The sequence below is a fragment of the Phyllostomus discolor genome, chromosome 4 (genome assembly GCF_004126475.2).
Source record: "Phyllostomus discolor isolate MPI-MPIP mPhyDis1 chromosome 4, mPhyDis1.pri.v3, whole genome shotgun sequence".
Classification (NCBI taxonomy): Eukaryota; Metazoa; Chordata; class Mammalia; order Chiroptera; family Phyllostomidae; genus Phyllostomus; species Phyllostomus discolor.
In genome coordinates this window covers 18,780,927-18,807,646 of record NC_040906.2, presented here as the reverse complement: position 1 = coordinate 18,807,646, position 26,720 = coordinate 18,780,927, and the positions used below count along the sequence as shown (strand labels likewise).

Genomic DNA, 26,720 nt, shown 5'->3' with positions numbered 1-26,720 from the left:
TTGTGATCCAGAAAGAAAAAAATATTCTTAAACATGGAAACATGGGAGTTAAGCCCATTTATATTTATTGAAATGCGTGTTGTGTTTAGTCTCAACCCTTTCATGATATGTTAAAATCATGCATACTATGTTATATATACTATGCTTTCTTCTCTAGGAGATGTTTTTTTTTCTTTCATGAAAAATATTCTACCCACCACCCCCCAGCAATCTTGACACCATTGTCCATGTTTATAAGTCTTTTTTCCATTTTGCTCAATCTCTCCATCCCCTAACCTTCCCCTGCCACTAGCTGTCATCCTGCTCTCCATCTATGACTCTGTCCCCATTTTCCCTGTTAGTTCAGTTTGTTCTTTAGATTCCACATATGAATGAAATCATATGGTATTTGTCTTTCTCTGACTGACTTATTTCACTTTGCATAATGTTCTCCAGGCCCAGCCATACTGTTGTAAAGGATAAAATTTTCTTTTTTCACAGCTGAGTAGAATTCTGTTGTGTAAATGTCCCATAGTTGTTTTATTCACCCATCTATTGATGGACACTTGGGCTGCTTCCATATCTTGGTGATTATAAATAATGTTGCAATGAACATAAAGGTGCTTGTGTTCTTTTGAATTAGTGTTTTGGGTTCCTTTGGATATATTCCCTGAAGTGGGGTCACTAGGTCAAAAGCCAGATCCATTTTTACTTTTTGGAGTTATCTTCATACTGCTTTCCAGAATGGCTACAACCATCTGTACTCCCACCAACAGTGTGGAAGGGTTCCCCTTTCTCCACATCCTCACCAGCCCTTCTTGTTTGTTGATTTATTTATGACAGTCATTCTGACAGGTGTGAGATGGTATCTCATTGTGGTTTTAATTTGCAATTCTGTAATGATTAGTGACATTGAGCATCTTTTCATAAGACTATTGGCAATCCGTATGTCTTCTTTGGAGAAGTGTCTGTTCAGGTCCTTTGCCCATTTTTTAATTGGGTTGTTTGTGTTTTTTGGCACTGAGTTGTGTAAGTACTTCATAAATTTTGGATATTAACCCATTATTGGATATATCAGTGAATATGTTCTCCCATTCTGTGGGTTGTCTTCTATTTTGTTGATGATATCCTTTCTTGTGCAAAAGCTTTTTTGTTTGATGTAGTCCCATTTGTTTATTTTTTCTTTTGTTTCCCTTGCCAAGGGAGATATATCCAATAAAAAATTTCTATGGGCAGTATCTGAAATTTTGCTGTCTATGTTTTCTTTAGGATTTTTATGGTTTTGGATGTAACATTTAAGTCTGTCATCCATTTTGAATTTGTTCTTGTGTGTAGTATGAAGAGGTGGTCTAGTTTCATTTTTTTTCATGTATCTGTCCAATTTTCCCAACATCATTTATTGACTAAACTATGTTTATCCCATAGTAAGTGCTTACTTCCTCTAGAATATTAATTGGCTATAAACTGCCACCAAAGAAATACAAAGGATTGTAAGAAAATATTATGAACAATTATGTGCCAACAAACTGGACAATCTGGACAAAATGGATACATTTTTTAGAAACATATCATCTTCCGAAAATAAATCACAAAGAATCAGATAATCTGAATAGACAGCTTATACCTAATGAAATTGAAGCAGTAATAAAAAAACTCCCAACAAACAAAAGCCCTGGACAAGATGGCTTCACAGGTGAATTTTACTAAATATACCTAGAAGAACTAACACCTCTCCTGCTCAAGTTATTTCATAAAATTCAAGAGGAGGAAAAGCTCCCAAACTCATTTTATGAGGCCAGCATTATCCTAATTCCAAAACCAATACACTACAAAGAAATTATACAAAAAATATACAAAAATTATAGGCCAATATTCCTAATGAGCATAGATGCTAAAATCCTCAACAATGTATCAGCAAACCTAATATAGCAATGCATCAAAAAGATAATGTACCATGATCAACTGGGATTTATTCTGGGAATGCAAGGTTGGTACAATTTTCACAAATCAATAAATGTGATTCACCACATAAACAAAATGAAGGATAAAAATCATATGATCATATCAATAGATGCAGAGAAAGTTTTTGATAAAATCCATCACCCATTTATGATCCAAACTCTCAGCAAAAAGGGAAAAGAAGGAATATACCTAAACATAATAAAGGCCATATATGACAAACCCACTGCTGGTATCATACTCAATGGGCAAAGCTAAAAGTGTTCCTCTTAAGAATGGGAACAAGACAGGGATGTCCGCTTTCAACTCTCATATTCAACATAGTGCTGGAAGTCTTAGCCACAGCAATCAGACAAGAAGAAGAAATAAAAGGCATCCAAATTGGAAAGAAAGATGTAAACCATCTTTATTTGCAGATGACATGATACTGTACATAGAGAACCCCAAACATTCCACCAAGAAACTACCAGAACTGATAAATGAATACAGCAAATTAGCAGAATACAAAATTAATATCCAGAAATCAGTTGCATTTTATATACAAATAAGGAACTAACAGAAAAGAAAATTAAGAAAAAAATCCCATTCACAGTTGTCTCAAAAAGAATAAAATATCTAGGAATGAACCTAACCACAGAAGTGAAAGACTTGTACCCAAAATATTACAAGACGCTGGAGAAAGAATTAGAAGAAGATACAAATAAGTGGATGCACATACCATGTTCATGGGTAGGAAGAATTACATAACATCGTTAAAATGTCCATACTACCCAAAGCAACCTATAGATTAAATGTTATTCCTATCAAGATTTCAATGACTTATTTCACAGAACTAGAACAAATATGTCAAAAATTTATATGCAACCACAAAAGGTCCTACACAGCAACAGTGATTCTGAGAAAGAACAAAGTTGGAGGAATCACTCTACCTAATATCAAACTATACTATAAAGCTAGAGTAATCGAAACCATAGCCTGGTATTAGCATAAAAACAGGCACGTAGATCACTGGAACATAATAGAGAACCCAGAAATAAATCAACTGTAAATCAACTTTACCGTTCCTTACTTCCGTTTCCATGGTTCTCAAATTGAGTGCCATCCATGCTCTGGGGCATCACAGTCATCTTATGGGGAAAGTACAGGATATTTTATATTTTTAAGAGAAATAGCATGTCTTGGACACTACACAAACTTCTAGCATAAACTCGTTCATCCATGGATCATGCTACAGTGGCTTCAATGAGGTCATGTCTTTATGAAGATGGACTCTGATAAAAAGCAGGTACTGCGTGAAAATCAGTGTGGAACTGGGACTGAGAGCTGTAGGGGCCAATCTGATCAAAGGATTGAGAAGTGGTGCTTGGTTCAATGGGCTCATAATGTAATCGGTAGTAATAGTTGTTATTTAAGAATGAAAGAAAAATATTCTCTTTCCGTTTCTGTGTATTTTTAAAAATGTACTAGCATTTAGTTCAGCCATAAATACTCATTAAGTTGTTTGGACCTAATTGCTTAATAAACAAACTGCAAGTTATTTCTTCTGGCCTAGGGCTGCCTGGAAAAAATATTGAGACACTAGGGAGACATGAACTGAGAAACTTTGGGAACCTCTGGCCTATTCAACAACCAGTGTACTTGCTCCATTATGCTCTTTCTTCCTCTTTCCTTCATTGTGTGGTGGTGGTTGTTTCTACTTTGTCATCACACATTCTGTTTATACATTAGCCATCTTCTCTTGACCCACCCTCATTTTAGTCTTAGATTTATAATTGCAACCTATATATCAATGTGATCACCCTCAGTCCTTTTGCTGAAGCATTTCCAATCACTGCCGGGTGAGTGACCGACCCTCGAGCAGATGCCTCAGGAGTGGCGTACTGGGGTAGACTTCCCTAAATCCTTCTCTGTGTTTAAAATTGTTTTTCTACAGCCATGATATTTGGAGGGCAGTTTAGCCATACCTTAAATTATTGGTTTACATTTAACTTTTATTGAATTTATCGTTATATTTAAACATGCTGCTTCATTGATACCCTCTTTAAATTATTTTTTAAAGGGTAATGCTATATAATTTTTTTCCTTTGTAAGTTATTTGATCTTTTTCCTAGAGGCCTTAAATATTTTATTTTATTTTTTGGAAGCCTAATAGTTTTACTGGGGTATGTCTCAGGGTTGATATTCTAGGTTAATATTTCACAATTTTCATGGACATCTTTTAATATGTAAGTTTAAGGCTTTTTATTTTACTTATTTTATTTTATTTTTAAAATTATTTTTGTTCAATTACAGTTGTGTGCATTTACCCCCCACCAATCCCCACCACCCCAGCCATCCCAACCTCCCTCCCCTGATTCCACCCCACCTTGGTTTTGTCCTTGTGTCCTTTATAGCTGTTCTGGAAAACCCTTCCCCTCTTCCCCCCCTTATCCCTTCCCACCTCCCCTCCGGTTACTGTCAGATTGTTCTTAATTTCAATGTCTCTGGTTATATTTTGCTCGCTTGTTTGTTGATTAGGTTCCACATAAAGGTGAGATGGTTTAAGTCTTTTGTAGATTTATGGAAAGTTGTCATGAATTTTGGTTTTACATATTATCTTTGTTCCATTATTTCATTTTACTTCTCTAGAGACTATTATGCAGATGCTGTTTTTTACATCTGTCTTCCATTTCTCTTACATTGTTTCAAAATTTGTACTATAGATGACCCTTGCACACATGTATGAACTGTGTGTGTCCATTTATATGAATATTTTAAAAGCAAATACTGTGAATGTATTTTGTTTTTTTATGATTTTCTTAATAACATTTTCTTTTCTTTATTGAAAGACTACAGCATATAATACATATAACATACAAAATATATGTTAATCCACTATTTATGTTATTGGTAAATCAACAGTGAGCTATTAGTTAAGGTTTTGCAGAGAGAGTCAAAAGTTATACTGGGATTTACGACTGGGCCGATGGTTGGCATTCTTATTCCCCTTGTAATTCATGGGTCAACTGTACCTTCTCATTTTCATTACCTTGATTGCTTTTACCTTTCTTTAGTGTTCCATAACATATTTTCATTTGAACTGTTTTCCCTTAGGTATTTTGAAATTTATTTTTTATCTCTGAAATAATTTTGTCTTTTCTTTCATTCCTGTCTTGAGTTCAGTCAACTCTTTCTGTTTCTTCCTTTTTTTGTTCATTCTGTTTTTAATTTTTGAAGTTCTAATCCAAGATGTTTTTCCCTCAGGTGCTTCTTTGAGTGTATTTAGTTTAGTTTTGACTTGTATTTTATAGTTTTCTTCTTCTTGACTCTTTTTGTTGGGAAATTTTTATCAGTTCAGATGAGACCAATTTTTCTTTTTTTCTTCTTCTTCTTTGTAATAGCCCTGGTGGATTTTTTCTTCTATTCATTTTTATTGATTTGTGGTTGTTTCCAAGATTTTAAATCACAAATGTCCTTTTATGTCTATGTATCAAATCTAGTTTCTTTAGAAGAATTTTTTTTCCTGGTTGTGGGTAGGGCTGTGTGTCATTTGATATTTTGGCTCTCTTCATTTGTAGGGTCCTAAATTTTGCACCTTGCATTGTTTTCCTTTTCACTGTTCATCTGCCAGAGGCCACAGCTCGCTCTCATTCTGGCTCTTTTTATTCCAACCCTCCCTGCCTCCCCTCAGAAACTATGCCTTTTGAAGCCTACCACTGAGAGTTGCACATTTTAAACTGGCACATTTTTCTAAAACCCTCCTCTGTAATCCCAATCCTCCTCCAGGAAACAATTTTATTATATAAGATGGACTTTTTACTCTTTCTATAGATGGTTGGTCTTGCCTTCCTGCACTCTCCTCTCTGCTTTTTTCATCTTGCTCTTGCTCTCCATGAAGACTTGCAGCAGGGGGGGAAGTCTGAGCGATTGCTGGTTGGAATTTGGCATTTTTGATCCTGTTATAAGTGTTTTTAAGCTTGGGCAGACTATGTTGAAGGTTTGATTTTTATGGGGTTTTTTTTTTTTGGTGCCCTTCTCTATTATTTTTGGAAGAAATATTGTGAGATGCTGTCATGAGCATCATTGTTCTTTAAACTTTTAAATTTAGTATTTTGAAGCAATGTGCAGAAATCTTAGAATTGTTATATTTCCCCAATGAGTTAAATTTATTAATACCATTGATATTTCTTTAACAGGTTTTAGACATTTTTATTAAAGTCTTCTTATATTATTGTCACCATATTGGACTTCTTTTAGGTGCACGCTTGGTAAAAAAATTTTTTTACTATCACTGTTTTTGTTTCTAAATATTTTAGTTTTGTATCTTAAACAGCATATGCCTGACCTCTTTTGCTTTCTGTCTGACAGTCTATTTATTTTGAATATGGCATTTAACCTATTGATAGTTGATGTAATTAGATAATATATTGAGATAAATTTACTCTCTGATTTTATTTCTATTCTTTCTTCTTGTTTATATTCCTTTTTTCTTCTTTATGCCTCCCCCCCCCCATTTTTACTAATCTATAATTATTGTTCAAAGTTTTCTTCTCTGTTTGCTTGGTAATGATTAGCAGACACACTGGAGATTACTACCTGAATCCTTTGCTCATCAGATATCAGTACATGTTAAAAGTTTCACCATTTCCCATGATGTTAACAATTTCATTTATTCCCTTTACATTTTTACTATTCTACTGTTGGCAAATACCTTTATTTGCATATATTCTAAAGTATGTAAGACTTCATTATTATTGGTAATCAGGTCAATTTCTTTAGATGTACTAAATATTTGCCTATTTTATTTCTAATCATTACTTCATACATCATTGAGTTTCCATCTGAGATGAATTGCCTTCTAATTAAAGAAAGTTAAAAATATTTTTAAAAATCTTGGCCACACATGAACATTTCTCTCAGTTGATTTATTCAAAAAATGCCTTTATTTACTCCCAGTTTTGAAATATTATTTCACTGAGCAGACAATTCCAGCATGGCAAATATTTTTTCATCACTTTGAGATGCTGTTCGGTCATCATCTGCCTTCCCTCGTTTTGTCTTTTGTTTGTTTGTGTTTTTTTTTTTGAAGTTGGGTGTAATTCTTACTCTTCCTCCTTTGAATATAATATGTCTTTATTTTCCTCTGGCTTCTTTAAAGATTGTCTCTTATTCTTTGATTTTCATCCACTATATTTTGAAATGGTTATGGTTTTATTTTTATTTATGCTTCATGTGGGTTGTCATGCTTTTTGAAGTTGTGGCTCCATACCATTTATTAGCTTGGGAAATTCTCAGCCATTGTCTGCCCAAATATTGATCTTTCACCACTTTCTATTCCTATTTAGGACTCCAATTTACATTTTTATAGACTTTCCCTCTTTTATTATCTATATCTACATTTACATCTATATCTGTCTATGCCCATGTCCATGTCTATGTCTATGCCCACACATCTGTCTATCATTTCTCTAATCTTCTTCCTCTTCCTACGTCAGCCAGGCTGTCAGCCAGGGTGTTGTTTCCTTTGGATCAGCCTTTTGATTCCCTTTTGGATTAACTTCTGTGGCTGATTTCTTCATCACCTCCATTCCATGTGGCTAAGCTTCTAATGCACATCATTTCTCTTGGGTTTTGATGACATTGTCTTGAATTTCATATGCTTGTGTTTGTTTATTTGTTTTGTTTTGTTTTGTTTTTGAGTACTAATTTTTAAATAGAAATCTAATCTGAGGCCCAAGAGTGATATATACTATCTTCTTCCAAAGGGGGTTTATGCTGACATCTGCAGGTAGCTGTGCTGGAAACATTATCAATTGCACATCATCTTATTCCAAGTAGTGATTAGATGATTTGAACTTTAGCTTTGTCTTTGGAAGGTCAAGTCTGTTTCTGGTTCCCTTGTATTTTTTAGAATTTCAATCCAAAGCCTGGCCTGTTTACCAGACCCATACTTTGGCTCGGCCCTGTGCTCTAATTTAAATCCTTCTTGTTTCAGTTTCTTAGCCTCCTCTGTCAGAATTGTCTGACAGCTGCCAAAGCTTGGGGAGAAAATGAACTCCAAATCAGGTTTACCTCCATGTGTGTCTCTTCTTGCTTGGACCTTGACCCATTATTACCCACTACATTGTTAAATTCCCTGACACTTTCAAACACATTTTAAAAATATATATCTTGACTATATTTTCCAGTTGTTTTCAGCTGAAGGCTTGTTTCACATGATCTCATTCATCATTACTAAACTCTCTTTTCTTTCAGGAGAACTGTATATAAGCTTATATTTTTATGTATATTTAGCATGTATCACCTATTGAATTATTTAAAATAATATATTTTGTTGAAATGTGATGTATTATTTTAAATCCCATTTTGCCAGGAAATGTTGGTGCCTCCATCGTCTTGAAAAATCCAATTGTTTTGCCTGGTCTTCCTGTTCCTTCGTGGCCTTCTACCATTCACCTTCCCAGCACATCCGGCTTCCCCTGTGTATGCCCTTTGTTACCTGTTTTCACTTGTGTTTGGGTTTCCCATTCACATACTCTGCCTGCCTCTAAAAATACCTGCAGTACCAGGTTTTGATTTTCCTAGAGTCCAAATTCTTTTTTTAGATTAATGCATGTTATTTGTTTCTATCTTGTTCAAATGTCCTTATCTATCTACAAGATTGTGGTTTCCTAGATCTTGAGATTAGTTGGTCTATATTCTTAGAACAAGCCTAATTATTGTGTCATGACAGATCCGTACCAGGGAACCTGCTCCTTCCTTGTTGTTGTTACAGAACAAACAAGGGGGGCCTGGGATGATATAAAGAAGCCCCCAGGTCCGTTATGTCCGCCGCCAGAGGAAAGACGTCTCTCAATGCCAGAGATTTGTGAAAAAGAAAGGAAATGTTTATTTAATGCTATACAAACTTAAAGTAGGGACCTAATGTCTTCACCAAAAATCCTAAAGTCCCTTAAAGCACCCACAAACAGACACAGTCCTTCCTTCCTTCCACCTTTGCCCAGTCCAGAGTACCGTATCTCCTAAAGCTGTGGGGGTCCCCACTCTGGCAAAGGCATGTGGTCCTCTCTCCCCGGACCACGGGGAACCAATTGGTGTGGAACCAATTATCTCCAGGCTCTTCTGGATCTTATTACAGATCCCTATTTGAGGCTCCCCTCTTGTCTGCACCCTGTTACATTGTCACACTCTGCCCCCAAATAATCTGGCTGTAGATGAAATGTGCTTTATTTACTCCCTCGTGTGTGCCTGCTGATGTTGCAGGGACACTGGAGCAGGAATGAAGCAAACTTTGGCAAAGTGATTAAGCTAATTTTGACCAGGAGACCAATGTTTGAACCTGAAACACAGATTATTTTGAATTATTGCTGCATAATCTTTGATTTTGTTACAAGTGCACAGTAAGTGTGGCATACGTGTATACAACTGCAAGTCAAAAGACAGAATTGGAATCAGAGTCTCTGAAAGGTTTTTACTAAAATCTAAATCTATAATGGCTTCAAATTCACATTTACATAGTGTTACTGTTAGTCATTGTAAATCAGTAGTTGCATTTTTAGAGTCACTAAATCTTTAACACTCATTATCATTCCATAGTGCAAAATAAATAGTGCTTCCTGCCAGTCTCACGTAGGATTTACCACCTACTGATTGAATTAGGGAAATAAAATTCCTAGGTAAGTCCATGTACAACAATATAAATTATAGTTATTTTTACACCATTTCTACCTCAGAAGAATATATCAGCTCTGTTCCACAAATAAGATATGGACAACACATAGACTTTGGGGAAGGCTATTTGTTTACTAACTAGGCATTTATGGAGTGTCTATTATGTGTGAGACGCTATGCTAGAGAGACAAAAGTGATTAACATGCTATGCTTGTCTTCTCCTAGCTTATATAAGAATGGAAGGACTATGCAATGACACTGTTGTGATATTCTGTAATATGTACACTTCTCGTTGATAGCAGGGGTTGCTCAGCAAAAGGGATAATGTGACATGGCTTTGTATTTAGAGAAGCAGTATTTAGAGAAGGTGAAGTTAGAGAGGGAAGCTGGGGTCATCCCCATGAGTGATCTATTATCATAGGAGTTTAAACTTGACCTTGTGAAAAATAGGGAGTCATTTGATGGCATCAAATGATATATGATAAAATGATGTATTGCCATCAAATGATGTATAAGTATGTATATCTATATGAGTATAAATATATATATCATCTATATCTATATCTTAATAATGACATATTGTGTGGGAGATTCCTTAAGCAAGGAGACATATTGGAAGCTACAGAAACCTTTTATGGAAAATGATGGAAACCTGTATTAAGAAAGGAACAAGTAAATACACAGGGAAATTAACTTTTTAAAATGTGGTTCGACAAATATTAGAGTAATGCCAAATTTCAGGCTTGCAAGTGAAGGTAGTGCCATTAAGATCACGAATTCAAAAAGTGAAATTGATTTGGGTGAAAGAAATGTTTAGTGTTAGATAGTGAGGCACCTTAGAAATGGAACATCTAAGTAGAGTTAGACAAAGCCAACATATGAGGCCAATCTGGAAAAAGTCCAGCTGTTATTAATACAATGAGAAGTTTGTGGCATCAGTGTAGCCTGGCAGCCAAGGAGAGTGGACTGGAATGCGCATGTGTGAACCATGATGACTTCCATACCCACTGAATAAGTGAGTATGGTAGATGCCATTGAGTAAGCATGTATACTGTGTAGCTGTTGCATTCAAAATGACTGAGTGGGTGGAGCAGCAAATCTGCAACAAATTTTGTGTTAAGCTTGAACATTCCTCTGCAGAAACTTTTTGGATGATTCAGAAGGCCACAGCTATGGGCAGCTGGTAATTGGCAGCTTCATCACCACAATGCACCTGGTCATGCATCATGTCTCTTGCATAGGTTTTTTTGTTGAACACCAAATCACCTAGGTGACTCTGACCCCACACAGCCCAGATTCAGCACCTTGTGACTTCTAGCATTTACCAAAACTAAAATCACCTTTGAAAGGGAAGAGATTTCAGACTGTCAGTGAGATTCAGGAAAATACAATGGAGCAGCTGATGGCAATTGGGAGAACTGTGTGAAGTCTCCAGGTGCCTACTTTGAAGGGGACTGAGGTGTCATTGTTTTATGTACAATGTTTCTTGTATCTTGTATCTTCTTCAATAAATGTCTCTTTTTCATATTACATGGCTGGATACCTTCTCAAGGGACTTTGTATACTTGCAAGCATATCCAACCTCTTGGTATTTCTGTGCCACACTGGGAGAAGAATTGTCTTGGGCCACACATTCAATACATTGTAACATGTAGTCACAAAAAAATCTCATAATGTTTTAAGTAAATTTACGATTTTGTGCTGGGCCACATTCACAGACATCCTGGGCTGCATGTTTGCAGGCCACAGGTTGGACAACCCTTTAGGTTAAACCTTAGACATGGACAAAAAATGCTACAGGCTTAGATGTGGAACATTGAAACGAAGGGTGATTATAAATTCTGGATAAGTTCAATTTCTAAGGGGCAGGTCCATGTATGTAGACTTCTGGTGACTAAATTCAATTCAGCGACAATGCCCAGAAAGACCAGAGAAATTGATGGCTAACATCAGATCATCTTGTTATAAATTAGACTTTGGTAAATGCTGAAAAAGTATTAAAAACTTTGGATTCTTATTAATACATAAATTTGATAGTGAAATCTACAATAAATGAATAAGAGGCAAAAGCGTTCTGTTGTGCAGATTTAAAGATACTGACCTGTTATCTTACTACAGGCTCGTCAAGGCCACTTTCAGAGAATTGACAGACTTTTGGCATGGGTTATGACAATAGTTTACATTAAGTAAAGTACATAGAACTGTGCAGGTAATATACGATATAAAATGTAGTTCAGCTGGACAGGTTGTATTCAGTCATTCCTAACTGACACCCATACCCATATGCACTGAACTCATCTTCGTATGTCCTCTCTGGTTTTTCTTACAGTAGAGTCAAGGTAAAAGTTCATTGTATATTATACTCATGTCTTTACTGAAAGGGGAAACATGGAGTAAAGAGGGAGCAAAAAAGTTACATGTTCACTAAAAAAGAGAGATAAGCTTATTTCTATGTATCTATGAAGTGGTGAATTTACCTATATATTAAATGTATAAATATATATACCTTTCAATGCCACCAAATTAATTCATTTGGGTTACATTCTTGATGCTTTGCTTTTGAATGTCTGACCCTGCTCTACATAGTCACAACTACATCTTTCTTTAAAATTCAAAGATAAGGAGGATCACTGAAGCTCGTATTAACAAAAAGAAGATAAATATTGCAGAAGATACCATTAATAGCAAGTACCTCGAGTAACTCAAAGTAGGAGTTAGTTATTTTATTGTGAATCTTCATGACATCATAAGTCGCCAAGCCACAAACCTATCATCCTTGTGAATATCCAGACAGTGAACTTCCATTAGCTAAGATGTTATCGCTTTAGGCACAAGCTTGCATTTGTATCTGGACATGGAAAGCAAGCCGATGCTGATTGGATGGGGCAGAACTATCAGGCCTGACCCCTTAGCCACTAATGCAAATAATGTATCCTTGCTACAACAAAGTTTTGTATTTTCATTGAGGAATGGGTGCAGATAAAACCAGTGAGGACAGATATCAATAATTACCCATACTGTCTACTCACAAAACTAATTAGAAAATCTTTGATGTTTCCTGAGTAATGCCATAACTCCAGCTGATGAAAGTAGGAATCACTGACTTAGTAAATCTGTTGAAAACAGGGCCACCAGTTAGAAAAGCTGCTCCATTATTGACTCTCGCATAAGGCATTGCGTACGCTGCTTCAGCACCTGCTGCTGACAGAAGTGGTCCTTGTTCCATCATTACAGTGCGATTTTCGGGCTTCCCTGTGCTTTCCGCTATCAGCCTCTTCATTTCATTCACCCTCTCCTTGAATATTTTTAAATTTGCCATACTTGTATGTGATTATAATAGTGTTAAACAGAAGTTGTAATTTATTATGTAGCATTATTTTACATGTAATATATAACTGATACTTTTTAGATATTTGCATTATTGCCTAACAAGCTTTATCAAGATGAGTAATTGGGTGACATAAGTTTTTATTAAATTGTACTTATTAATTTAATATCATTAAACTCAGAATAAATAGCTGAGCTAAGTGTTGCAATTTCAATTACAAAAATGCGTGCTTATTCTTAATTTTGGAAGCTCACCAGCCTGAGAATATATTAGGCAGAGAGTGCAAGCGGACAAGTTATCAATTTAGCAGTTTCCAGCCAGTCAGATGCATCTTCAGGGAAATTTAAACTTTGTAAGACTTACTCTTGGTTTCTACTTCATACAGTTTACACAATTGTCTATTTTAAGTAAAAGCCATTATGTAATACAGATATAATCCAAAAGTCATTGAAATTCCCTTATCTATCAGTTTTAGTATATATGTTGCTAAGTGAGATTAATTAATAGATTAGAAAGTGTTCATTTTCAAATAAAACTGCTAGTGGAGAATTGCCTTATTTTACAAACCTAGATTCATGTCACTGGCAAATGCCTAGTTCATTGACTTTTGTCATATTTCAATTAATTGTTTATATTTTTACATCCAATAGAATTTAAAGAGATGTTATAACCATTTTCTGCCAATAGTGAGTTGACTTGTTTTAATACCATTAGGGAGATAAACAGCTGTATTTTAACAGCTACACATAAACAATAGCTAGATACTGTGTGAGTGATCCTTCGACCTCCTTGAATCCTGCTTGGGTTTTGATTAGCATCTGCTTAGGCTCCTGGGTGCTATGGGGGCCACCAGAGGATGGCTTCCGGAGAAACTGGAGGGTGCACCACCCAGCTGTGTTTGAAAATGCAGAAATAAACACAAAGTAAAATAAAAAGCATACAGTTCGTTATTGTGAGTATTCTCACACTTGCTTCTAATTGCACATTTATGTATGTGTGTGTGTTTAGATATAGCACACATATGTACTCTATATTATATTTATATATTTTGTCTGTAACTATTCTTTGTGAATATAATAGTGTAAGCTAAATAGTGTCTCATTGCATGGATGAATGCTGTTCTAAAATTCAATTAATCCTTTTTTATTGGAATTTAGGAGTTTTAAGTACCTCACTATAATAAGTAATGGTCCATAGATATACACACATCCTAACACAATGGCCTGAGTATTTTCTTAGACCACATTTTTAGAAATAGACTCGCTAATAGAAGGTATTCAGTCATTTTTTAATATGTTTGATATATAAGACCAAATTTATTTAGAGAAAGTTTATATTAATTCATGTTACCACTCACAGCATATGAGAATACCTGTATTGATGCCCTTCACCAACTTCCTCACTGAAAAATGTAGTTTACCAATTTTCAAATAAATAACATGTCATTTGTTATTTTTGTATTCATTAATTATTAGTGAGATTGTATGTTTTTACCTGTCTACGATTTTATGGGTGAATTGTGTATCCATAACCTCTATATCTTTTCTTCTACAGAGTTAATATTTTTATGATTTATTTAAAAATCTCTTTATATATAATTATATTACTATTTTAACATACCAGCATTTTCCTTGCAATTTTTTATAAGTTTAAAAATATATAATCAAATATCACTTTCTTCACAATTTTTTTAATATTATGATTAGAAAGGGCTTCCATATTTCAATATCATATAACTATTTACTTATATGTACTTTCTCTCTCTCCTATGATTTCCTGTTTTTAAAAAACACAGAACTCTACTCTATCTGGGATTAATTTAGGAGCAGGATAAGATGCAATAGTCTACCTTTTCCTCCCAAGTAGTTAAACCAGTTTTCACAACTTCCATTGAATAATGCATGTTGAGTCTTCTGGAGACTTCAGTCATCAAAAATGTAGACGCAAACCTCCAGTGAGCCCAACAACATGGGGGTCGCACCCGAGACAGAGACACACATTAGAAATCTACTGAGAGACATTATAAATCTATTTGTCATTCCCTATGTGTTTAAATCAAGCAAATTTTTATGTCTGTTCTATTAATTTGTGGAACAAATAAGCAGATTAGTCTATAAATGTACTTTAAAAGTATAATGAACTACAGGATTTCCCAGTGATAGTTTATTGAGTGTGCATTTTATTAGTCTTTTTGCTTTAGCCTAATATGATATGGGTCAAAGAATGACTCAGTGATACCTTTAGAATGCATTAAAACTACATGGTTTAATATAATCATATAGAGTAGAAACTGTAAAGAATAATTAGATACTTTAGGTGTATTATATCAAACATTTTTTCTGTCTCTTTTTAACATTTTTTTAAAATTTATTGTATTTTTCTATTAATACAAATGAAAATAACATTTTCAGGTATAATTCTTCTCATGGCAATCTAAGGCCATGATAATGTAAACAAGCATAAAGGTCGAGAAATGGAACAAAAGCATAAGGAAGACTTTCCTTGGCTCACTCTCATTTTCATACTTAGACTGTAAATGTCAGTTCACTCAATCAAGTCTTGTTGATAATGTCAGCTGTCTGTCATTCCTAGGTAGTGATGCATGCAGTTTGTCAGTAGGCAGTGGACCACTGGAGTGAGGAATGGAATAATGAAGGCACAGAGCCTGAACAAAACTTTTCTGTTTCTGGTAATTTCCTCTTCACATGGGGACTTAGAACAAGGAGAGAACAACCACATTAAAATTTGTTTTAATGTAGTCATTTAATTCAGTGTCTATCTGAAAACATTTATCTTTAACCTTGTATTTTTTTAAAAAATGGCTAATGATTAATCATCATCATTTCCCAACAGTACTGGTCAGTGTAAACGGTATTAGCTGCTGCAAGAGATAAAGCCCCAAACCTCAAGTGCTTTTGCAGCAAAGCTTCATTCTTGGTGGTAGTGTGACTCCTCTGTGTGGCTCTCCTCTACTGAGTGACTCAGGAATATGGGCAGCCACTTTGTAGCTACACTGTCCAGCACATAGCTCTTTAACGTCATTGTGGTGGAGGAAGAGAAATGGTGAGCAATGTTGGGACGTTTAATGGTTAAGACTGGAGGTGGCTTACATTATTTCTGTTCACATTCTGCTTTTAGAACCCAATCACTTTAACTTAGTTTAACTGCAAGGAAGGCTGGGAAATGTAGAAGAGGTCTTAATAGTCTCTGTTATACATACCAAACTTGTTTTATTTTGAATTGTCATTTAAATCTAGGCTTTTAACCATATCATATCTAATTAAACCATGGTTTGAAAATACAAGCTCTATACAAATTGATAACATTTAATATGTTCAAGGTTAGTTTCCTTACATATATTACTTTACTTGAAAACAAGAAAAAATACCCTGGCTGGCGTAGCTCAGTGGATTGAGCATGCGCTGGGAACCAAAGTGTCCCAGGTTCGATTCCCAGCCAGGGTACATTCCTGGGTTGCAGGCCATAACCCCCAGCAACCACACAATGATGTTTCTCTCGCTCTCTCGCTCTCTCTCTCCCCAACTCCCTCCCTTCCCTCCCTAAAAATAAATAAATAAAATCTTAAAAAAAAGAAAACAAGAAAAAATAATGCATACATATGGTAAAATATTCAAATGGTAAAGGCAGCTATAATATAAAAAGTAATTAATTCTCTTTCCTTTGGTCAGATTCGTTTATTACATCCATTGATGACCACTGTAAAGATTTTCTTTTTCTAACAATGTTTTCTAAAAGTGTATATATATATGTAAACATTTACATATGTAGGTCCTTTTTATCTTATAAAAATGAAATAATTTTGTTTACATCTATTCTGTATATTTCTTTTTAAAGTTAATAACATTTATAGAGATAATTCTCTATAAGTACATATACATTCAGAGTGATACTCAAAATATTTAACAACCATTTTAGTATGGGCACTGACCAATATGCGACAGGTGTAATCAGTGTGAATGCTGAATGTTTGGTGGGGGAAGGGTCCCGGAAGCCCTGGTCTGCCAGGAATTCCCCGAATTATGGCGCAATGGTGAGTAAATCAGAGGAGGGGTGGATGCCCAAAGAAAGGACTGGGTGGTGGGAGTCAGAAGGGCACAGAGAATGTGTTCAGGATATTGGCTGTTTTCCGAGTAATGTGAGTATCTTTTGGTATTTCAACAACCGAAAAGAGCATGCTGGCGCACTAGGGCTATATCAGTCCCGCATAAACCTCGTTCTATTTAATGGAATATATAAGAATAGTGCTATAATTTAAAAAATCAATATATGGATGCACTGTTAGATTGTTTTTAATATCTAATATCATAAAGTACTGCAGATTAGGAAATTATCGATACTTTTATCTATTCCATTTCAGTAGTTTTATTGCTCATTTTTTAACCTTAATATCTTCTGCATATTTCTACTCCAGCATTTATCATTGATGTGGTTTTTTTTTTTTTTACTTATGCTGTTTCTTCACAAGACTGAGTCCTTGGAATGGAAGGGGTGTATTCTAATTATATTTGTGGTCTGTGGCCCAGTACTAACATCATGCCTGACATAGAGTAGACGTGTATACATGTGTTCAGTGAATGCTTCAGTGAATGATTTTGAACTTTCTAAATTGGTCTGGGTAGTTCCCATGAATGTTAGCTCAATGGAAAGCAAAGAACAAGATAGAGAAACAGACGTGAGTCCAACGGCATGATTAGAGGGCCTGGGAGAAACCCAGTTACCCAAGAAACTTAGGGGGAAGGAAGCTAAATTGATAGTTGGCTTCTCAATCAGGATAACACAGGAGTGGTGTGTCACTGAAGTGGAGAGAAAGGTACCCCTCAGCCCTTTCATTCTTTTAATATAAACAGCAAGACTGTATTTAATCCCAACTGACCAGCGAAGCCAGAGTTCTTTTTATTATCGATCCTGGGACAAATAGAGATAGCTATCAGTTAGCCAGATTTGGGACTTCTGACCGGTGAGATCTTGTTCATGTCTGCTTTAATCAATATCCCAGGAGAATATTAAGTGTGGAATTTGATTAAAATAGGATATATTATAATAAACAAATAAAGTATAAAATAACTCAATAAATGTACTAAGTGTTTGAAATTAACATGTGGTACTTATTGCAGTGATAACAAAAGTATCCGTAGAAATAGCTAGTGTTTATCAAAGGTTTATTAAGTGCCAAGCATGAGATGAGGGCTTTACGGAGATTATCTCACTTCATTCTCCGCAACAACCTATGGATCAGGCATGATTGGGGTTGTAATTTACAGATAGGAAAACACAGCTCAGAAAGTTTGTTAAAGAGCTTGAGTAAATTTACATACTGGGATGCAGTATAGCTGAATCACTAGGGAAAGCCAGGATTCTCAATCTTGACTTTTATTTCACACATAAAGCTTTAAAATAAATGTCAGTGCCTCACCCTCATACATTATTACTTAATTGGTCTGGGGATAGGAACCCAGTGATACTGGTATTTTTTTAAAAGCTGCCTGGTGATTTCAGTGCGTAGTCAGAGTTGCAAAACACTAACCTAGCACAGCATATTATTGAGAGCTTAGCTGTGTCCTCCAATTGTACCTTATCAGTACGAAGAAATGGTAATGATTATGTGGTTTGGAAGAACTGTTGAAGACTTATTGTACTCCCTCTATTCACTACGCATTTCCTTACGTATGCACACCCTATTCACCTTGGTGATCCTGCCTGCCCATTTATTGGCTTTTGTTTGCTGGACTGTTTCAGCACATAGGCTGGGTGATATAAGAGGTCTTCTGTTTTCCCTCTGCCAGCACATTTATGTTTAGATAGGATTGCTATTAGCAGGCCTTTGCTGATCTTGTATATCATCTTCTAAATGGTTGTTCAGTTATTATTATATTTCCTATATTCTTATCACCTACACTATAATAGGTTGTAGTTGATTAGGTTTTATCAAACCTGGTTCAGTAGATTTTGTTGAATGCCTGTTGTATTCATTTTATATAATGATTGGTTTAACGGTACTTGTGGAAATTGCTGTAGAAAGTAAGTTTATGGTTCTAGGTATTTTCATGTAGTCAAAAATTGTATGACTAGATTCTGATCCACCTTGCTATATTTATCATTGTAATTTAGCCTCCCTCCATTTGCAACCCAAGCTATATTATTACAATGAAATATCATCACAAAAATAAAAGTGGGGCAAAAGGCATAAATATGCAGAAAAATGAAGCACAAAAAGAAAGGAGAGATACAGAAAAAGTTTAACTTACTTTAAGAAACATAAATGCATATAGTTTTACATATGAGTTAGCAACAATTTTCCCATTGAGGTCTTACCTTATAGGTACAATTTATGTGTATTATTTTTATTGGAATTTTGTCTGTATTTTTTTTCAGTGGTATTTTGTAAGAGCTGAAACCAGCTCCTGTTGTGAAATAGACACTCAATAATAAATATTAGTCAAATAATTACTGAGTGGATTGCTTTAAATATGAGTGTGTGCATGCATGCCCATGTGCGCACTTAACAAAGATGTGATGAAACGCACTCAGTAATAAATGGGCGGCAGGAGCCTAAATTTGTGAAATATTTCTGAAGAGCAATCTGTGTTTGTTAAGTATTTATTTTATTTGAATTATTTATTTATATTTCTAGAAGTGTGCTCTAAGGATATAATCAGTGAAGTGCAGATTTATAGAAAGAAAATTGTTTATAGATTGATATAAGGGAATTATAAGGGAAACAAAAATATTGACTGTTAAATAAAGTATGGCATTTATCATTTCTCTGAAGCAGAGTAAGTAATGTGCAAATGCAGTAGTACAATGCTATATGACAACTGGAGGTTGCATAACAGCATGATCTCAATTTTGTTAAAATTGAGAAAAAGAGGCAGATAAATTATTAAACCAAAGGGTTATTAATAATTACACCTGGATGGTGAGAACAAGATTACTTTTAATATTTTCTTTGTACCATTATGAAAAACATGAAATTTATGTATGAATATCTATTACTTTGTTAATTAGAAAAAATAATTTATACATTTTTCCAGCTCTGAGGATTTATTAGAGACTCTATTGCAATTCAATCTCCATGAGGGCAAGACTTTTTATCTGCTTGTTTGATTGGTAGATTCCCCATGCCAGAGCAATGTTTGGATAAAGTATCACTTATAAATTGTTTTTTATTGTTGTTCAGTTACAGTTGTCCCAATTTTTCCTCATTGCTCTCCCCTGCCCAACCCTCCCTGAATTTTTGATATGCCTCACTCTCTAAAAGTGATTTTTAAAGCATTAAATGCAAGAGGATTGAGTACTTCCTTTTTTTTGTAGAGTTGAACAATTAAGCCATCCATCAGTAAGTGTTAATTAAGTGCCCATTTATATCATGTCTTCTGAGATTTCACTGAGGAGAAACTATTTTTTCATGGACTGAACATGATCTTTGTTTTCTATATTTAGAGTTTGCTTGGTGGTGAGGGAGTTGGCCAGCACACGGCACACATAGATTCTAATGAATGTGAGATTTAAAATGATTATGACAGAAATCTTTTATTTTCAATAACTGCCTTTAGGGTGGCCCTGTGTCCTCAGATTTAAAAGAAGAAAATCATAATTAATCAATTAACAATTGCTGTTATCTGGTTAACTGATGAAAGTTGTTTTTGTTTGCCATTTATAGAGTACAAATGGAGTATAAGAATAGTCACAGATTTTGTTAACATTACTGTTGGTGTTAGAAACGTATTTAAAAGGACAATTGAATAATGAGACGGCACTGTGTTGTGCTTCTTTGTAATTTACTAAGGGAATGTTATTTGTGGAAATAAATATGTGCCTTATTTAAAATTTTGTCTCTTCTGCATATTTTCTCAAAAAGAAACTAGAAAATGAAGGACTTAAGGTAAGTCCTGAAGTAATATAATAATAATGTTTATGTTGTAATGTAATATTAAATAAGATAATATTAATGTATACAGTGATGTGGCTGTTTTACATGGAGCTCTTGCTTGCTTTATTTTTTTTCTCTAGGATACAGAATTTCCTACAGATATGCCACCGAATCCAAATCTGTATTCACGTAAAGAAAACAATTTTCCAGAAAAACTTGGCTACAGGCTGAAGACCATATATAAACTTCATGAACTTCCAGTGAGCTGGTAGGATTCTTGGTGTTTTATTGATGCCTTTGAGACTTCATTGCCATGTCTAAATTGCGGTGCTCCTGCAGCCATTTATGGTTGAAGTGGTTTGCTCTTAGCCTGTTTCCACATTGCTTATCAGAACAGTGAAAGAATCTGCTTATAGCTGTTGCAAAAATTTTAAGACTAATTGGTTTAGGCACTTGGTGGCTGTACACACTTAAGTGCACTATTGTGTGTATTTATTGTAGAGGTCGAGGTTTTGGCTTAAAGCACAAATCATTTTTTTAGAGAGATTTGTAGGATTTATTTTAAAGGTAAGATCTCAGCAACTATGCAGCTCATTTGTTTATTTTACTTACATTTTAGCAATATGTGTATATTTTTATCATTAACAAATCATTAGTTTTATTCATTTTGAGGACCATGGTTTTGTGACCCATACATAATTGCATTGGTTTAAAGTCAAAACTTATTACTTGGTATTTATTATAAAGCATTATTTTATGAATCTGCATATTTATATTCATAGAAAACATTTTAAATTTTATAAAATTCTTACTATTACCCAGAATTTTTGAGAAAATGTTTTTGTGGAGAATCTATATATTCTATGATATAGGTTTGTGGTACATTAAAATATTAGTAAGTGGTCAGGTTTCTTAGATTATCAAGGATATATAATTTTGATTATGGTCTAGGTGAGTAATATGATTTTCTTACACGAGTTCATATAACCCCAAGTTTATGTCATCAATTTCATTAATGTAAGGTTTGTACAAAAATGTATGGCAAATGTTATGTAATTGCTTTTGTTATGCTTAATGAGGACAACGTCTCAGGGTAAGATGTTAACCAGCTATAAAACCTCATATATATCGATTTACTTGTGGTACTTTTTTTCATTTGCAAAGATTTCTCTGCTCTTGATGACTATGTGTAATCTGCTTTCTGATTTGATAAGTTTCATGTAGCAAGAATACTGTCGTGATACCTTACTTCAGAGTGTGGCAGATATAATCTTACCTGCCATGATCAAAACTGGTAGGTTAATGAATGGAAAATTGTTAGTAAAGGGAAACATAAAAATGGATACATTCACACCTTCCATATTCTATTACGACTTAGTGCATTTGCATTCATGTGCTAGTCTTTTGATATAAGGCCATGGCATTTCCTTTGATTAAGTAAGTGTTGATTGGAATTCTACACCATATTACCTGCATAAACTATACCAGTAATGCATCACCTACAACTTCAATTTTGTGGATCTTTTAATCAGAAACAAGAACCTCATGTCACTTGGCAGATGATCTCCCTACCTTTCCATAGCGTTAATTTTTATGGACAGTAATTTTCCTTGTCATGCTAATATTACATCACCTCGATCAATCTTTGATTACCTTACAACAGCAAACACATCTGGCCTATAAGGAGATTTAAGAACAAACTCCCCTTTTTTTTTAATTTAGTAAGGAAAGATATTTTGACATTTTATTATTTGTCATAATGTCACAGCTGAGATGTATAACTCCCAACAATATCACTAGTTTCTATACTTTTTTGTTTTTTATTATTGTTTTCTTTTTAAAATTACTTTATTGTTGTTCAATTATACTTGTCTGCAGTCCCCCCGCCAATCCCCCGCAACCCAGCCAAACTCACCTCCCTCCCTTGCTCCCACCCTCCCCCTTGTTTTTGTCCATGCGTCCTTTATGTAGAACAAACTCCTTTGACTCTTTGTGATCCTGGACTCTGGCTGGGTGCAGGGAGCAGCCTGTGCTGCTCTGCTTGGTGTCCGCTGCGAGCTCAGAGCAGTGAGCTCAGCTGGTGTGTCTTACAGACAGAATGAGAAAAGTTGGTCAGCCCAACAAGTAAGCTACGGGAAAAGCTCATATTAAATGAAAGTGTGGAGGAGAGAAGAAGGAACCATGTAACTCTTAGTTAAAGACAAAATCTGGATTTTAGGTTAATTAATTTACAGCCTTTGGAAAGACAGCTGCCCTGATAACCTCTACTGCAACCCAGGGAGGCATTTCTCTGCCCCAGCCTTCACTAGTGAGGCCATTAGGAGAGATGACTCTATCATTATGAGTTAGGCAGGGAAAAAATCACTACTGATCTTCTGGAGTAATGTAGCTTACAGGGAGATTAAGCTATGACTTTGGGACAAATCATTTACTTGGGCCTTTCTTTTTCTTTTCCTGTTTTTTTATTTCCAGTTGTTTCTACTTTCTTATACTGCTATTTTTTGGGGGGGTATTTTTGCTTTTTCTCAACTTATTTTATACTATTTCTTTCTCTTATCTCCTGTTCTATACTAGCAACCATTAAGTAGCCATTATGTAAAATTTAATTGTAAATTTTTCGTGTTTTTCAGATAATTTTTTAAAAATTTATTTTTGTTCAGTTACAGTTATCCTGCCTTTGTCTCCATTGCTCACCCCTACCCTACCCCCTACTCCCACAGTCAATCTCCTCCTATTGTCCCTCCCCATGGGTCCTTCATTCATGTTCCTGTGCTTGCCCCTTCCCCTTCTTTCCCCCATTATATCCTTCACCCCTCCCCTCTGGTCACTGTCAGTTTCTGGTTCTGTTTTGCTCATTTGTTTGTTTTGTTGATTAGGTTCCACTTATAGGTGAGATCATATGGTATTTGTCTTTTACCACCTGACTTACTTCAATTAGCATAATGCTCTCCAGTTCCATCCATGCTGTCACAAAGGCTAGGAGCTACTTCTTTCTTTCCGCTGTGTAATACTTCATTGTGTAAATGTGCCACAGTTTTTTGATCCACTCATCTACTGATGGCTGTTTCCAGCACTTGGCTATTGTAAATTGTACTGCTATGAGCACTGGGGTGTGTAGGTTCTTTTGAATTAGTGATTCAGTATTCTTAGGGTATAGTCCCAGCAATGGGATTGCTGGATCAAAAGACAGTTCCATCTTTTGTTTTTTGAGGAAATTCCATACTATTTTCCATAGTGGTTATACCAGTTTGCATTCCCAACAGCAATGTACTAGGTGGGTTCTCTTTTCTCCACAACCTCGTAAGCACTTGTTGTTTGTTGATTTATTGATGATGGCCATTCTGACTGGTGTGAAGTGGTACCTCATTGTGGTTTTCATTTGTATCTCTCTAATGGCTACTGATGTTGAGCATTTTTTCATGTGTCTATGGGCCCTCTGTATGCCCCCCTTGGAGAAGTGTCTGTTCAGGTCCTTTGCCCATTTTTTAATTGGATTGCTTGTCTTCCTGATGTGGAGTTGTGTGAGTTCTTTATATATTTTGGAGATCAAACCCTTGTCCTAGGTATCATTGGCAAATATATTTTCCCATATGATTGGTTCCCTTTCCATTTTGTTGATGTTTTCTTTAGCCATGCAGAAGCTTTTTATTTTGATGTAGTCCCATTTGTTTATTCCTTTTTATATAGCCCTTACCCTAGGGGGATGTATCAGTGAAAATATTGCTATGTGGGATATCTGAAATTTTCCTGCCTATGTTTTTCCCTAGGACTTTTATGGTACCGTTCTCTATTCTTTTTTTTTTCTAAACTATTATTTGTCTTTTCTACATTATATATTTTTTCTTTTTCTTTTTCTCCATTTTTTAAACATTTTATTGTTGTTCAATTACAGTTGTCTGCCTTTCCCCGCCACCTCTCTCCACACCCCAGCCCTCCCCATTTCCCTCCCGTGATTCCATGCTCCCCTTGGTTTTGTCCATGTGTCCTTTATAGTTGTTCCTGAAAACCCTTCACCCCTTTTCCCCTGTTCTCTATTCCTAATTTAAAAACTAAATCACTCACTTCCCCCATCCCATATACATGCGGAGAAGCTTGGTAGTTTATAGGTCTTTAATATAATGCTTATTGACTCAATTATGCTTCTTTATGGATGTTTTTTCAAAGTTTTATTTTATAATGACTTGAATCTATTGACTTATTTTTGTTTCTCTTACTATCAGTAGACATAAAGTTCTTCTCCTATGTTATATAGGTTCATTAATTTCATCAATACAACAGTAATACTAATGACAATGATAATGAAAGAATATAAGTAATAACAATGAACTGTTTTACTAAGTGCCTATAAATTTTAGGATTTAGCTGCTTTGACACTATCTTTGACTTTTGTATTTCTGTTAAGCAATTGTTATTTCCCCCATTCTCACTCTCTCTCTCTCTCTCTCTCACACACACACACACACACACACACACAGGCCCTCACACACACAAATAAAGCTCAGAATTACAGGGAAAGAATTCGCATCAGATCCAGTTAACTCAAAAGCAAACTATAAAACAATTGATAACCCACACAATATTTAAAAAATACCAAATAGTCTCTATTTTTACATTGAGTATATAATTTTTCCAGTAATATACAACTATATGACCTATGCATTTGGCTAAATTACTTTTTTCTCCCTGATAAACATGGCCTAGAAAAGTTGCTTTAAACTTAAACATTAAAGTAATTAATTATATTTAAGTGCAGAACTTATGAACAATTTATGTTCATATAATTACATATTGTATGAACAATTGTTCATGGGAATTATATGAACATAAATTTTCCCTGGAAAACCCAATTTATTAAAATTCATTTTTGCTATTTTTTCTAACATGTTTATAATAATATATATGAATATTAAATATCAGATAATTTAAAAATTCCTAATGTCTTACTAATTTACATTTTTATAATGTACAAGTTTATAGGTCAAGGAACCAGAAGAATTTTCAATAAAATTAGTTAAAGATAGGCTTAAATTCTGCTTTCAGTAGATGGTCTCCTAATTTTACAGGATTGTTCTCCTCAGCCTAGAAAATGTTCTCCAGTAACTCCCATTACTTAAGAAAAAGAGTCTCCTAACCGGACAACCCCCACCAAACCCATGCGAGTTCCTCAGAAGCTGCTTTGCTCATTTTTGTTAAAAGGGTTGGCAGAAGTGCTGACTGAGCTAGCAGCTTCCACTCTTCCTTCCCATTCCCCCTCCAGGGGGGTTACCTTTCTTCCTCTGCCCCAAAACTAGTCTTCTCCATCATTTCCCACTTACGTGCCTGCCACCCATAGTCACTATGTGCTGTCATTTTCTTTACCCCTCAGCTGCAGTCAGCATGGCCAGCCACCCTGTTTTCCTGTCCTGGCTCCCAGTGTTCATAGGGTCCTGGCCTTGCTGCTGACTCGCCGGCTGTCCTGCCCAGAATCCTCAGAGGGCTGCTCCTCTTCTGCCGGAGGTCTGGTCTGTGGATTGCTCCGGGGCTCAGCCTCCCAGCTTCATCTTCTCACACTCTACACTTTGTCCAGCAGCCTCTTGCAGTCTCGGGCTTTAAGTATGTCCCATGTGTTGCTAATTCCCATGGTGATAACACTACCATCGTCAACTCCCCTAAGCTTCAACATCTACCTAATAGGCTTCTCCAAATTAGGTCAGAAAGAACTCTTCCTTTCTCCCAGAAAACCAGGTCTTCTAATCTTCCCCATTTTTGCAAAAAAGAAAATGTGAACTTAGGTGAATTTATTGGAGCTAAAAGCCTAGGAGTCATTTTGATTCCTTTTTTTCCTCACCCCACAATTCTCACAATTAAACCTGCCAGGAAGTTTGATAGGCTCTTCCTTCAGAATATATTCACACTTTTCCACTTCCCTCTATA

General features: G+C 35.3%; 1 protein-coding gene across 4 annotated transcripts in view; it reads left to right on the top strand.

Annotated features, from left to right (window-relative positions):
- Positions 1-26,720, top strand: part of SPAG16 (sperm associated antigen 16) — a 738,021-nt gene that overhangs the window by 94,386 nt on the left and 616,915 nt on the right. For all 4 annotated transcript variants that reach the window (XM_028509493.1, XM_028509494.1, XM_036022886.1 and 1 more), the window contains one exon: positions 20,948-21,075. In XM_028509493.1, coding sequence (XP_028365294.1) covers positions 20,948-21,075 — 128 coding nt within the window. The remainder of the gene's footprint in view (positions 1-20,947; positions 21,076-26,720) is intronic.